General features: G+C 37.6%; 1 protein-coding gene across 12 annotated transcripts in view; it reads right to left on the minus strand.

The window, feature by feature from the left end:
- Window positions 1-16,556, minus strand: part of HERC5 (HECT and RLD domain containing E3 ubiquitin protein ligase 5) — a 65,258-nt gene that overhangs the window by 35,827 nt on the left and 12,875 nt on the right. For all 12 annotated transcript variants that reach the window (XR_012131664.1, XR_012131663.1, XR_012131665.1 and 9 more), the window contains 5 exons: window positions 16,356-16,459; window positions 8,152-8,211; window positions 6,524-6,617; window positions 3,708-3,897; window positions 2,361-2,515 (listed from right to left, as the gene is read on the minus strand). Coding sequence is in view for 9 of the 12 variants with exons in the window: in XM_073237313.1 (XP_073093414.1) it covers window positions 2,361-2,515; window positions 3,708-3,897; window positions 6,524-6,617; window positions 8,152-8,211; window positions 16,356-16,459 (603 nt within the window). In the remaining 3 variants the exon portion in view is untranslated. The remainder of the gene's footprint in view (window positions 1-2,360; window positions 2,516-3,707; window positions 3,898-6,523; window positions 6,618-8,151; window positions 8,212-16,355; window positions 16,460-16,556) is intronic.

Below are 16,556 nucleotides of genomic sequence, written 5' to 3' on the forward strand. Positions count from 1 at the left end.
ACAGTAGAGAAGAGAGCCCAGAAATGAATCTTACACACAGAAATTTGTTGTATGACAGAGTCTGCATTATCTACAGCAGGGAAGGGCAGAATTTCAGTAAGTCGTGCAGGTAATTATTTTCATATGGAAAATTAAACTGTCTAATTGGATTAAACACCAAATTATGAAAGCAAAGCTCACAGGTAATTATTTTCATATGGAAAAAAATTTCTAACTGGATAAACACCAAATTGTGAAAGCAAAGCTCAAATAATACCCCCTTCAGTCCCAGGAAAGAGTTGCCCCTAACCTGGAGCCAAGATGTACAGGTCCCTGCTCTGGCCTTCTCCCAGCAAAGCCTCCCTCCCACTGGGTAAGTATAGAGCCTGCAGGGCCAAGGCAACCTGTCTGCAGCAGCCAACACATCACCTTCTAGACTGAGTTCCAGATACCCCCACATCTGAAGTCCCGACTCAAATGGCTCCAAAGTCAGCTTTCAGGACCTGGTCAGGCCTCTTCCCATTTGATTTCTGGAGAGCAGACAGAAGAGAGCACACCCCCAGGCTCCAGGGTTCCAAGATTGGCTAAGGAGCAGCTACTGTGGGAGGTGGGGATAGAATGCAGACTATATGGGCTGAGGTGTCCACATATGGCCATGTGACACCTCTGGTGTGGGAAGAAACTAAGGTAGGAAAAGAATGCAGAGGACTTGGGGATGTATCTGTCTGAGGCTCCACCTTTCAGTGCAGACCTCTGTAAGGAGTCTGAGATCTCTAAATTCAAACCTGGCCTCCCTTGTCACTAGGAAGGCTATCTGTCAAGGTGGGAGAATAGAGTATATTTTTCTTTTAGAGCATATTTATTCAACAGTTTGTTAGCTAGATTTCTAACCTCTTAACTATTAGACATATTTGGGCCTCTGTTTGTACTCTTTCCCTGGCCCAAGCTATCACTTCTGTTAGAAGACCATCTAGGGCAGCTTTCAGGGCCAAATCAGACCCTCTACTTATTTTCGGAAAGTTTTATTAGAATGCAGCCACACCCACTCATTTCCGTGTTGCCAGTAGCTGCTTTCATGTTACTATCGCAGTACAGTAGTCACAGGTGAGACAGAAACTACATGCCTCACAAAGCTAACTGGTTCTTTCCCCAAAGAAACCCTGCTGATCCCGGATTTAGGGTAACAGTTTAAAATAGAAAAAAAGCTTAAAACAAGACACTAGGAGTAAAAGTTACAAAGGAAAGATTGACAAGTTTATCTATTTAAAATGAAGAATGTGGGTGAATCAAAAAACACCATAAAGTGAAAAAATGAGCTACAAACCAGAATATATTGCAACACATACAACTGACAAAGGACTAGCTTTCAAAGTAATGATAATAAAAATTTTAAAAACTCCCATCGATGAGAAAAGTCAAACAATACATTTATGTTGAGCAAAAATTAAGGACATTTTATAGAAGAGAAAACAAGTACTACCATTATAAACATGAAAATATGCTCTGAAATGCATTAGAACCAGGGAAATGCAACTGAAATCTAATTTGGTACCACTTCAGACTAAAAATACTTTCCAAATATTAAAGTCAGACATAGAGCAAGAGAATTATCATCTCCTGGAGAGGATATAAACTGGCCCAACCACTTTGGAAGAGCATTTGACACTCCCAATAAAGAACTCATGCATATCCTAAACCCATCAATTCCAGAAGTAGGTCTGGAAACTAAAAACCAATTCTTGACACATGAACACTAGAGATATGTACAAAAATATTTACAGCAGTGTATTTTCTCACAGAGAAATCCCCCCCCCTACAAAAAAAGTAAGAATTGCAAAAGCAGATATAACCACCCATATACTGGAATGGATAAATATGGTAGACTCATACTAATGAATGAAATACAGTCATAGGTATCAATCTGGTGAATCATACAACAAAATGTTGTGTAGGAATCATGTATTCTATTCACATAAATTTCAAAAACAGAACTAAACAACATAGTGTCTAGAGAGATATATAGTGGTAAAACAACAAAGAGAAGTAAGGGAATGATTAACCCAAAATCCAGGATCAAGGCTACCTCCAGGTGGGGGTGGGGTACAGTCTGTGAGAGATACACAGGCATTTCTAACGTACTGAAAATCTTTTTTTAACATGGGCAGTAGCTACACTAGTGTCTGTTTTATTACGTTTCTTCAAACTGTACATAGATACCATACATACTCCTTTATATGTATGACTTAACTTAAGAAAGCAAATTTCTAAAACAGCAACATAAATTTCATGTTTCATAACATCTCATTAAGATTCAGGCCAACTGAAACCAATGCAATTTTACTGCAAAATAAAGATACATGGGTTTCTAAAAGAACCCTTACCCTGTGTAGCCTTTTCAACATTTCCAGGAGAGCTTTAATGTGACAGTTACTCTCTGGACTTTCAGTCCAATAGCGCATTTGAGCAGTGATGGCTCTTTTAAACATCTGGACCAGTTGGCTGAGAGCAGATTCTTGCAGAGATGCCCAATATTTCTCTAAGGGATACAAATTTGGTTAAATAAATGTTAGAATGTAATTTCCCTTGGATTCTTAAAGATGAAAACTGGTCAGTATCTTTCAAAACTAGTATAGACTATTTTCTTACTTATCATAGTTCCAAAAACACATTTTCTAATACATTTTTCAGTAGATATGGCTACAACAAAAAGTTTATAATTTAATGTCCTAGAAAAAATTCCTTGACAGTAATAAAAACCACAACTTGATCTAATTAATTTGTGATAAAGAGAAAAAAATTAGCCACAGTTTTGCCCAGATGAAATAAGCACACTGTATCAAAACGAGATAAAGAATTATTCATGATTGTGCCAACTCTTTTTGTACTCCCAGCATGAGTTTTTAACTCTTAAAAAAAAAACAACAAAAAAAGTTTTAAACTAGCTTATGTTACCTGGATTTAATAAGACATAAGAAAGAATGAACTTCCCTAGACTAAGTATGATGTTTGGGTCAAAAACCTTGTTAAAATCTAACCAAACTCCTAGACCTAATTTCCAGTGGACTGGAAATACAGAGAAAGGAGGAAAGATTCGGACAAATCCAGATGTGGGGAACTCAACAAGACAACTGACTGGACTCTTTACTTTACAACAAAAAAAAAAGGCTATAAAATACTTTTTGGAACAAGTGAAGAAATCTGAATATGGTTCAGATATTATATAATATTGTGGAATTGTGACTAACTTTATTAGGTGGGATAATGATGTCATGGTAATATAGGACTCCATATTCTTAGGAGATGAATGCTGAAATATTATGAGTAAATTGTCATGATGTGCCAACTTATTTCAAATTGTTCAGCAAAAATAAAATAGGATCAGTACATAGAGGAAGCACACATGATAGTCATGGCTGACTCTAAGGTAAAGGGTCTATGGGTGTTCACTGTACTTTTTTTTCAACTTCTGTGTATGAAATTTTCCATCATGAAAAACTGGGGGAAAAGGGCCTCATGACCAAACCATGCATGAATCATTACAAGAACATTAAAAAGGTACTAGAACAATCTATTTTGGATGACCAGTTAATTCTACAGCATCTTTACAACATGCAAATATGACCTAAAAAACACGAATGTATTCTACACTAAGTTTTGCCATAACTGTACTAGGGATTATTTCTACTGAGGATGGTAAAGCATGTTCAAACGTAAATCATGAATCTTACCCATTATGCCTGACGAATGGTCACTCATTTTACAAAGAGCCTCTGCAAACGGAACCACTAGGCTCTCCCAGTTGTTATAATCATGCATCATAGGACATTCTGGAAGAAGGAAGAAAATTTCTAAAGCTTCTTGGTGTGGAGAATGAAACGGAAGATTTTTGAACAGATTATCCCTGAGACACGTGGTTATCTATGGTCAAAAAGGATCAGAGAAAAGACACTCAAAACACAGCAGGACTGGTTGCTACTTGCTCTAATAGAGCACAGAACCTGGAGTTTCATTCTACTACGACATTGGAAAAATCATTTACTCTTTCTAAAACCCATGCTTACACCCCACTTCACCCAGCCTCCTGAGGTGTAGACATGTTACAAGTATTGTCCCCTTCAATTGTTGGGGTGCACAAAGCAGATCAATAAATCAGTATAAGAGTTACACTGGATGAACAATGAACTGAGAACTAATAGGCAGCCCTCCCAGAGGAATACACTCTACCCTCTGGTTCCACTATCACACCTCTGTTTTTTTAAAGAGGAAGAATGTGTCAGAACCCAAAACAAATAAAAAGCAACAACCGCAACAAAAAAAGACAACATGGTTTCCTATTAGCTCCTCAGAGGATCACCTGTCTCACCACAAACTCTAGTTCTATCTTTCTAATCACCTTTATTTCCCCAATTCAGAATGATAGAGTTCAGGAAAAATTCAAACGCAAACCTGAATTTTTATGTTAGATGTGTTCAGATAACAGAAATAATTTAAAAACCCACTAAAAAATAAGTTAGCATTTATGGAGCACTTATTTGTCAGTTATCGTGCTAAGTGATTTACATATATTAGGTCATTTAACCCTCGTAGTTTTTCTGTAAGACAGATAATATTGTGTGAATTACACTTCATAGATAAGCAACGTGTACTTCAAAGAAATTAATTTGATCAAGGTCAGACAGCTAAGTGAGAATCTCCCTGGTATTCTTCTAACTACAAAGCCCATGTTCTTCATCACTAAATTATGATACTAGCTATATCTTATCTCTAATCATATAAATTCTTGTAACTATTTTTATATCAAAACATTATACTGGGCTCCTCCTACTGGTTCAGTTTTGGAGTTACATATAAACGACAACTCTATTTTGGTATGTCTCAATAGCACATGCTCCTCCAACCTCTTCTCATCATTAGCACATTCCCAAACCTCCGAACTGATAACAAGCCCTTTAGAACTGCCAATACTCTCAAACCAGTTCTATGGTTCCACACACTGCGCCTTAGTGTACACTTTCCCAATGCCAGGAATGCCCCTGCCCCTACAGGCACCTGGGCAATGCCTACTTCCCCTGGGTACCTCATTCTGAGTACTCTAAGTAGAGCTGACCAGGTGCTGCCCTAGGAATGACTGAATTCATTGATCCAAAAATATTTAGTATACACTCACTATGTTCTAAGCTACACATTCAGGAAGACAGTGCAGTGTAAAACACATCCAGTCTCCCCACTAATTCCTAAATGTTCATGTCCATGTCCATAACATTCATTTTTTTATCAGGAGTGCTCATCACAGTGCCCTACACATAGCCAGTATTCAAATGTTTGCTAAGCAGGTGGATGAATGCCAAGTCTGTGAATGTGTATCACAGAAACTCAAAATAGAAACATTACAGGTGTCTAATCCAACTATCTCGTCTAAAACAATGGATGACTGCTCTATGACTAGAATTGCCTGCACATTATATAATATTGTTCTGGCACAACTGAGGTATTATTAGCCTTAGTGATGAACTGGTCCAACCCTTTCCCTTCATAGATGCAAAAATGGTCTTCTATTTTTCATGATCTTTCCACTATAGTGGAAAGTGCTGCAGCATCTCAATAAAGATGCATAATTAGAGAGCCATTTTACCTGAGACCCCTCATTGCACTGTGATTCTGCCAAAGTGAACAGAATTAAACTTTCCACCTTCCCTTGAGAGCAAAGAGAAAAGAAGTGCATGTGATAGAAAACCTGCAGCTAAGATACAAAATGCTAATTAGGGCAGACAGAGCAACACAGCAGGTGAGGGAGCTGAGAGGAAGGAGGGAGAGATGAGAGCAAGACTGAGGGAAAGAGAATGAGAAAGAGGGAAAGATCAAGGATGGGGGGAGCAAGTAAAGAAGTGATGGGGAGAAAAAAAAGAGTGAGACCTAGATAGAAACAGATGGAGAGAACAGGGGAAGTACCACTCCTAGAGCTACCAGTACATCAGAACTGGGTAATAAATTAATAAAGGAAGCATGTTTAGAACATCTGCAAGTAGGAAACCCACAGATAGTAATAACAGTGCTGAGACAAAGAAGCAACAATCCCAGAAAGGTCAAGAACATTCTAGAACCTATAAAAAAGTGCAATGTTAAAAAACAGAGAGGAAGAATCCAGGCAGTCTTTGGTAAGGGGGATGTTCATATCAGAAACAATGTTCTCATTTCTTTACTTACATTTAAAAGCATTGAAAATAAAGTATTCTTACTCCAGTGCTAACAATCACAACAAATCCTTCTGTCATCTTCCTAAAGCCCTGAGTTGAAAAAAATTCCTTCTGTAGGGAGTGTATGTAGTACACATTACATGTATAGATTAACTATTTGTAATTTACGTGATTATACCACCTACTGCATCCTAAGTGGGCAAACTTCTGAGTGATATCTGAGTTTAACTTAATTTGGATACGCTACAGTCTCAATAATCTCAAAACACAATACTCTTACAATTTTGAATTCTTATAAAAAATGTTCTGGTGTATTTTCTTTTTCCAGGTAACAATATGAAGAATACAACCGTGTTAGTAATCCACTCCTTCTGGGTTAACTCCTTGAAGGTGTTTCTTGCTTTACTTAAATCCAAATGAACAGGAATCATTTCTGTAGCAATTCTGTGGTAGGAAGACAAATTTATAAATAGATGGATAAGTAAATAAAAAAGGACACTTCAAAAAAAGTATTTTAATAGATTATCCAGATGAAAAGTTTCTTCTAAAACATATTTCATTTCAATGAATTTCTTATTTCTCAACTTTACAATAACTATAATTTGGTTGAACACAAATACAATTGAAAATATAGTTGACAAACATGATTATTTCTAAAGTGACACAAACTCTCAAGGCTGAATTCATCACTGAATTAACATAACATGCTTTCAGACTTTAACTCAGACTTACTGTTACCTTAAATGGGTAATCAATATATATTTTCCCAAAACAAAAAAAAAGTCACAGAAAAGGTAACAGTTCTTCCTGTTTGTGGAAAAATGACCACTTCCCCCATTACATGAACTGGAAATGAAGACCACAAAAAAGGAGTTTCAGAGCAGCACATTTTTTAGTGTTACAACAGAAATTTGCTAATGAAATGTGTAAGCATCTGAACTCGTAACTTATGTTTTTACTGAATACATTATTTAAATATAGATACTATTTGTAAGAACTATATATTTACCATCTAAAAATAGAATTTCTATTTATATAAATATTTATGAGAAGTGTCAAGTCATTCTTTCATAATATTCAAAAATTCAAAGAAACGTAAAACTGAAGTACATACAAAATGCACAAATCTTAGTGTACAGCTTGATGTATGTTGACATGTGTATATCACTCATGAAACCTTCACCCAGATGAAGATATCAAACATTCTTACTAGTATTTCCCCTTCACCTATTTTTCCCATCCCTCTACCCCCTCCCCTATAGCAGCCACCAGTATGTTCTGTGTCTATGCATCTATTTGTTTTGTTTGTTTGAGAAACCTTAATATCTTGCAATAAGGGCATATTTAAATTAAGGTATGCCCTTTCCATGGAATACCATGCAGCCATAAAAATGTTATGAAAAATATTGAATATGGAAATTGACTGAAATGGAAAATGGACAAATACATTACATGTAAAACAATATACTCCCATGTTTTGTAAAAGAATACACTTACATAGAAAAAAAGATATATACAAAAATATTCGCTATTACTCCTAAAAAATGGTATTGCTGACTTACCACTTTTTGTTTTTTTTGTGTGTGTGTGTCTATTATTGACATTTTCTACAGCAAACATACATTGCCTTTGTTAAAAAAAATTACAAAGTAATTTTTAACGAGATAAACACAGAAGTAATTATTTTACCATCAAACCATTTTCTTCACAATCTTTCCTTCTTTTTATTTATAACTGACATATAACTGTGTTAGTTTCAGGTGTGTACATCACAATGAATCAATATATGTATACATTGCAAAATGATTATCATAAGTCTAGTTAACACTCATCACCACGGTTACAAATTTTCTTTTTTTGTACTGAGAACTTTTAAGAGTTACTCTCTTGACAAACTTTCAAATATACAATTATTAACTAAAGTTAACATGCTGTACAGTATTTTTTAACTGAATTTTTAATTTATTATATATATTACCTTTCCTTTAAAAAACTTCCAGTCAGACAAGCAGGAGATGAAAATATCTCTCTGATTTCCCTGTATTAGAAATAAGACGGTGGTTAAAATAACTCATAGCAATGTTCTCCAAATTCTCCCCCAGTCTCCAAGTTGTTTGTACATAGCCTTGGGCATCTGTAAGTCTACTCCATTTGCTAACTCTCAAAATTCAGTGGCAAACAGAGAAAACAAAAAAGGTACATACTCAGGGAAGCCTTTGGAAAGCAATAAAGGAAAGACCCGGGACATTTTCTTTGGCATATAAAACACTCCTAATCCTACTCAGTTTTACAACCTATTTCTTTCTTTTCCACTGAAGTAGGAACAAAAAACATTACTGTAAGTAGTAAAAAGGCGGGAGTAGGCAGAGTGAGGTAATGCTCCATTCCATTTCAGAAGTAATTGCACAAAAAGTTCTTGATCACTTATGCTTGCAAATTATAATGCAATTGCAATTTGTAAAATGACTTTCCAGAATTAGAAAGCCATACCTAAAAATATTGCTGAAAGGAAATGTTTGTAAAAATGAGTGTAATCTTTACAAACAGTAGGGGTTTTATCCTTTAGAGCAAGGTAGCCCAAACTGTTCAGATGTGAAGCCCAAAAACAGGTGCTTCCAAGGTCAAACAGGGTTGAAAACTGTACAGTATATTTCTTCCTCAGAGTTACAATATATGCAAACGTATCAAGGCTCAAAGAATCTTGTAGAAAGGGAAGCTGCCCTCATAAAGCTTAGATGCTAGTTGTGAATGTTAATTATTTTTTAATCTAAAACAACTTTGAGATGTAATTTACACACCAAACAGTTCACACATTTAAAGTGTGTAATTTGAAGGTTAATTCTGTATGTCAACTTAGCTAGGCCATGGTACCAAGATATTTGGTCAACCACCAATTTAAGATGTTGCTATGAAGGTATTTTTTTAGATGAGATTAACATTTATCTTAGAAGACTTTGAGTAAAGCATAATACCCTCCATAATGTGGGTACCTCATCTAGTCAGTTGAAAGCCTTAAGAGAAAAAGCTTAAGGGTCCCTCAAGGAAAGAGGGAATGCTGCCTCCAGACTGCTTTGGCACTCAAGCTGCAATATCCACCCTTCCCTAGGTCTCCAGCTTGCTTGCCTGCTTTACACATTTTGAACTTGCCAGTCTCTACAACTGCATGAACCAATTCCTTATAAATAAATCTCCTGAGTTTGGAGAGTAAAAGATGGCAGCTTGAGTAGGGCAGCAGAAATCTCCTCCCAAAACCATACATATTTTGAAAATACAGCAAATACAACTATTCCTAGAAGAGAGACCAGAAGATATAGTACAACAGCCAGGCTACATCTACATCTCCAAGAACTCAGCATTCCCACAAAAAGAGTAAGAAAGATACAAAGCCGTGACCTGGTGGGACCTGAGCATTCCCTCCACCCCAGCTCACCAGTGGGAGGGAAAGAATCAGAGTGGGGAGAGAGTAGAAGCACAGGACTGCTAAATAACCAGCTCTAGTAATCTGCAATGGGAGCACAGACACACATTGCATAATGTACTGGATATAAGAGAAACAGAAAAGTAAAATCCGAGACAGACTGAAAGTGGGTCCCCACAGCCAGCTCCCCTGGGACAAAAGAAAAGCAGGCACTTTAAAAGTTTTAGAAGTCTTAAAGGGACAAGTGTATAACAGATGGACAAAACAGTCCCGGCAGACTCAGCCAAACAGGTGGGAATCTTAAGGAATTACAGGCACCCTAACCCCCTGGGTGGCAATGCAGGTAGAGCTTCCCTCACAGCGAAAAGCAGCCTGTCATTCATTCCCCCCTACCTGCACTGCAAGCAAACCGGCTGGGCCGATCCACCACTGCTGCAGACCAGCCAGGGAGCAGCCCCGCCCACAGCAACCACATAGAGTCTTCTCCCAGCGCACAGCTAACCAGGCCAGACCCAGAGGCTGCCCCCACTGCACAATCACGCGGCACAGGCAGAGGAGGCCCAGGCAAAGTCCGAGGGCATGAAGGGGTCCCTGCCACTCTCACAGGAGAACACACGCTGTGCACCTGCAACCCCTGGCAGTGCATTATGCTATACCAAGGGCCGCCCCGTCCATGGCAGCTCAGGGAATTAACCCAGAGACTGCTCCCGGTGTGCAGTTAACCAGACACGCAGCAGAGAAGGACAAGGTGACCAAGAAGCAGGAAGAGACTTTGTTCTTCCAGCTGACACACGCACCACTTGCCGGCGATCATTTCAATCGCCATGAAAAGGCAGAAGAAACTGGTCCAATCCAAAATCACTCAAACAATGCTGAGAGAGGGCCTGGCGAGACAGATATAAGCCATCTACCTGAAAAATAATTCAAAATAAAAGTCATAGCCCAAGAGAGGGCCTGGCAAGACAGACATAACCAATCTTCCTGAAAAATAATTCAAAATAAAAGTCATAACCATGCTGATGGAGCTGCAGAGAAATATGCAAGAGCTAAGGAATGTCAGGAGAGAGACTACAGAATGAAACACTCTATAGAAGAGCAGACTGGATGAGGTACAGACTATAAATGGAATAGAAATCAGAGAACAGGAATACAGAGAAGCTGAGACAGAGAGACAAAAGCATCTCTATGAATGAACGAACAGTAAGAGAACTGTGTGACCACTCCAAACAGAACAATATTCACACAATAGGGGTACCAGAAGAAGAAGAGAGAGAAAAAGGGATAGAAAGTGTCTTTTAAGAAATAATTGCTGAAAACTTCCACAAGCTGCAGAACGAAATAGTCTCTCAGACAATGGAAGCCCACATATCTTCCAACACAAGGGACCCAAGGAGGACAACACCAAGACATATAATAATTAAAACAGCAAAGATCAAAGACAAGGTCAGGGTATTAAAGGCAGTCAGAGAGAGAAAAGAGATCACCTATAAAGGAAAACCCACCAGGCTATTATCATACTTTTCAACAGAAACCTTACAGGCCAGAAGAGAATGGCATGATATATTTAATGCAATGAAAAAGAAGGGCATCAAACCAAGAATACTGTATTCAGCAAGATTATCATTTAAAATTGAAGGAGAGATTAAACAATTTCCAGAGAAGCAAAAGTTGATGGAATTTGCCACCCACAAACCACCTCTACAGGGTATTTTAAAGGGACTCCTCTAGATAGAAGCACTCCTAACACTAAATAGATACCTCCAGAGCAAATAAAATCACAGCAAAGAAAGCAGACCAACCAAATACTAACTAAAGGCAAAAAATAAAATCAACTACCCACAAAAGCAGTCAAGGGAAACACAAAAGAGTACAGAATAAAACACCTAACATATAAAGAGTGGAGGAGGAAGAATAAGAGAGAGAAATAAAGAATCATCAGACTGTATTTATAATAGCATAATGAGTGAGTTAAAAGTTAGACATTTAGATAGTAAAGAAGCTACCCTGGAACCTTTGGTAACCACGAATTGAAAGCCTGCAATGGCAATAAGTACATATCTTTCAATAATCACCCTAAATGTAAATGAACTGAATGCACCAATCAAAACACAAAGAGTAAAAGAATGGATAAAAAAGCAAGACCCATCTATATACTGCTTACAAGAGACTCATCCCAAACCCAAAGATATACACAGACTAAAAGTCAAGGGATGGAAGAAGATATTTCATGCAAACAATAGGGAGAAAAAAGCAGGTGTTACAGTACTAATATCAGACAAAATAGGCTTCAAAACAAAGAAAGTAACAAGAGATAAAGGACATTACATAATGATAAAAGAGTCAGTCCAACAAGAGAATATAACTATTATAAATATCTATGCACCCAACACAGGACCACCTACATATGTAAAACAAATACTAACACAATTAAAGGAGGAAATAGAATGCAATGCATTCATTTTAGGAGACTTCAACACACCACTCACTCCAAAGGACAGATCCACCAGACAGAAAATAAGTAAGGACACAGAGGCACTGAACAACACACTAGATCAGACGGACCTAACAGACATCTATAGAACTCTACAGCCAAAAGCAGCAGGATACACATTCTTCTCAAGGGCACATGGAACATTTTCCAGGATAGACCACATACTAGGCCACAAAAAGAGCCTCAGTAAATTCAAAAAGACTGAAATTCTACCAACCAAGTTCTCAGATCACAAAGGTATAAAACTAGAAATAAATTGTACGAAGAAAACAAAAAGGCTCACAAACACATGGAGGCTTAACAACATGCTCCTAAATAATCAATGGATCAATGACCAAATTAAAACAGAGATCAAGCACTATATGGACACAAATGACGAGAACAGCACCATGCCCCAACTTCTGTGGGACACAGCGAAGGCAGTTCTAAGAGGAAAGGATATAGCAATCCAGGCCTATTTAAAGAAGAACAATCCAAAATGAATAGTCTAAAGTCATAATTATTGAAACTGGAAAAAGAAGAACAAATGAGGCCCAAAGTCAGCATAAGGAGGGACATAATAAAGATCAGAAAAGAAATAAATAAAATTGAGAAGAATAAAATAATAGAAAAAGATCAATGAAACCAAGACCTGGTTCTTCGAGAAAATAAACAAAATAGATAAACCCCTAGCCAAATTTATTAAGAGAAAAAGGGAATCTACACACATAAACAGAATCAGAAATGGGACAGGTAAAATCATGACGGACACCACAGAAATATAAATTAAGAGAGAATATTACAAAAAATTATATGCTAACAAGCTGGATAACCTAGAAGAAATGGACAACTTTCTAGAAAAATACAACCTTCCAAGACAGACCAAGGAAGAAACAGAAAATCTAAACAGACCAATTACCAGCAACGAAATTGAATCGGTAGTCAAAAACCTACCTAAGAACAAAACTCCTGAACCAGATGGCTTCACCACAGAATTTTATCAAACATTTAGTGAAGACCTAATACCCATTCTCCGTAAAGTTTTCCAAAAAATAGAAGAGGAGGGAATACTTCCAAACTCATTGTACGAAGCAAGCATCACTCTAATAGCAAAACCAGGCAAAGACACCACAAAAAAAGAAAATTACACACCAATATCCCTGATTAACATTCAACGCAAAAATATTCAACAAAATATTAGCAAACCGAATTCAAAAATACATTAAGAGGATCACACACCATGATCAAGTGGGATTTATAACAGGGATATAAGGATGGTACAACATTAAAAAATCCATCAGTATCATCCACCACATCAACAAGAAAGACAAAAACCACATGATCATCTCCATAGATGCTGAAAAAGCATTCGACAAAATTCAACATCCATTCATGATAAAAACTCTCAACAAAATGTGTATAGAGGGCAAGTACCTCAACATAATAAAGGCCATATATGACAAACACAAAGCCAACATCATACTTAACAGCGAGAAGCTGAAAGCTTTTCCTCTAAAATCAGGAACAAGGCAGGAATGCCCACTCTCCCCACTGCTATTCAAGATAGTACTGGAGGTCCTAGCCATGGCAATCAGACAAAACAAAGAAATACAAGGCAGCCGGATTGGTAAGGAAGATGTCAAATTGCCACTATTTGCAGATGACATGATATTATGTATCACAAACCCTAAAGAATCCACTCCAAAACTACTAGAACTAATATCTGAATTCAGCAAAGCTGCAGGATAAAAAATTACTACATAGACATCTGTTGCATTCCTTTACACTAACGATGATCTAGCAGAAAGAGAAATCAGGACAATTCCATCCACAATTGCATCAAAAAGAATAAAATACCTAGGAATAAACCTAACTAAGGAAGTGAAAGACCTATACCCTGAAAACTACAAGATACTCTTAAGAGAAATTAAAGAGGATACTAATAAATGGAAATACATCCTATGCTCTTGGCTAGGAAGAATTAATATAGTCAAAATGGCCATCCGACCTAAAGCAATCTACAGATTCAATGCAATCCCTATCAAAGTACCAACAGCATTCTTCAATGAACTGGAACAAATAGTTCTAAAATTCATATGGAACCACAAAAGACCCCGAATAGCCAAAGCAATCCTGAGAAGGAAGAATAAAGCAGGGGGGATCTCGCTTCCCAACTTCAAGCTCTACTACAAAGCCACAGTAATCAACACAATTTGGTACTGGCACAAGAACAGACCAACAGACCAGTAGAACAGAACAGAGAGCCCAGATATAAACCCAAGCAAAAATGGTCAATTAATATTACCAATGGATATACAGTGGGGAAATGACAGTCTCTTCAACAGCTGGTGTTGGCAAAACTGGACAGCTACATGTAGGAGAATGAAACTGGATTATAGTCTAACCCCATACACAAAAGTAAACTCGAAATGGATCAAAGCTGAATGTAAGTCATGGAACCATAAAACTCTTAGAAAAAAACATAGGCAAAAATCTCTTGGACATAAACATGATCATGAACAACTTCTTCATGAACATATCTCCCCAGGCAAGGGAAACAAAAGCAAAAATGAACAAGTGGGACTATATCAAGCTGAAAAGCTTCTGTACAGCAAAGGACACCATCAGTAGAACAAAAAGACATCCTACAGTATGGGAGAATATATTCATAAATGATAATCCAATAAAGGTTTGATATCCAAAATATATAAAGAGCTCACCTACCTCAACAAACAAAAAGCAGATAATCCAATTAAATGGGCAGAGGATCTGAACAGACACTTCTCCAAAGAAGAAATTCAGATGGCCAAAAGGCACATGAAAAGATGCTCCGCATTGCTAATCATCAGAGAAATGCAAATTAAAGCCATAATGAGGTATCACCTCACACCAGTTAGGATGGCCACCATCCAAAAGACAAGCAACAACAACTTTTGGGGAGGATGTGTCCAGTGCTGGTGGGAATGTAAATTAGTTTAACCATTGTGGAAAGCAGTACTGAGGTTCCTCAAAAAACTAAAAATAGAAATACCATTTGACCCAGGAATTCCACTCCTAGGAATTTACCCTTAGAATGCAGGAGCCCAGTTTGAAAATGACATATGCACCCCTATGTTTATCGCAGCACTATTTATAATAGCCAAGAAATGGAAGCAACCTAAGTGTCCTTCAGTAGATGAATGGATAAAGAAGATGTGGTACATATACACAACAGAATATTATTCAGCCATAAGAAGCAGGGAAATCCTACCATTTGCAATAACATGGATGGAGCTAGAAGGTATTATGCTCAGTGAAATAAGCCAGGTGGAGAAAGACAAGTATCAAATGATTTCACTCTTCTGTGGAGTATAAGAACAAAGAATAAACGGAAGGAACAAAACAACAGCTGACTCACAGAACCCAAGAATGGACTGACAGTTACCAAAGGGGAAGGGACTGGGATGGATGGGTGGGAAGGGAGGGATAAGGGGTAAGAAGGGCATTAAGGATTAGCACACATGGTGTGTGGGATGGGCATGGGGAAAGCAGTGCAACACAAAGACAAGTTGTGATTCTATAGCATCTTACTATGCTGATGGACAGTGACAGTAATGGGGTATGCGGTGGGGACTTGATAATGCGGGAGTCTAGTAACCATAATGTTGCTCATGTAATTGTACATTAATGATACCAAAATAAAAATAATACAATAAATAAATAAATAAATCTCCTTCTGAAAGACAAGTACCAAATGATTTCACTCACTTGTGGAGTGTAACGATAAAGCAAAACTGAAGGAACAAAACAGCAGCAGTCTCACAGGCTCCAAGGGACTAGCAGATACCAAAGGTAAGGGAGTGGGGAGAGTGGGCGGGAAGGGAGGGAGGACGGGATTAAGGGGTGCACTGCAATTAGCACACACAATGTAGGTAGGTCACCAGGAAGGTAGTGCAGCATGGAGAAGACAGGTAACGACTCTATAGTATCTTTACTACACTGATGGACAGTGATTGCTTGCAATGGGATGAAAGGGGGACTTGAAAATAATATGTGTGAGTGCTGAAGCCACAATGTTGCTAATGGGAAACCTTTATAAGATTGTCTATCAATGATACCTTATTTAAAATAAATAAATAAATATCCTTCTTTCTGCACACACACACACGCACAATTGCTTCTGTTTCTCTGGAGATCTCTGGCTAAGGGACCATGAACAGACCACAAAATTTCACAATCCTGTATTGCACAGAACTAGCTGGGGGGAAACACTACTGTAGAGAGCTATATAACAAGACAGATGCATGGAGTATACCTTTTTGCATTTTGCCACTGTTTAGTCCCCACATCAGCAATCCACCTGTTTACAGTCACTTCATTCAATGTAGGAATTTTCCTCCTCAGATTAACATAGGGATTCTGTAAAAAGAAGAAAAACATATTTAGACCCAACAGAAACAGGTATCCAGCTTTAGACACATTCTAAGGAGAGTGGGTAATGAAGATTTTTAAACAT

Source organism: Manis javanica, chromosome 5 (genome assembly GCF_040802235.1).
Source record: "Manis javanica isolate MJ-LG chromosome 5, MJ_LKY, whole genome shotgun sequence".
Classification (NCBI taxonomy): Eukaryota; Metazoa; Chordata; class Mammalia; order Pholidota; family Manidae; genus Manis; species Manis javanica.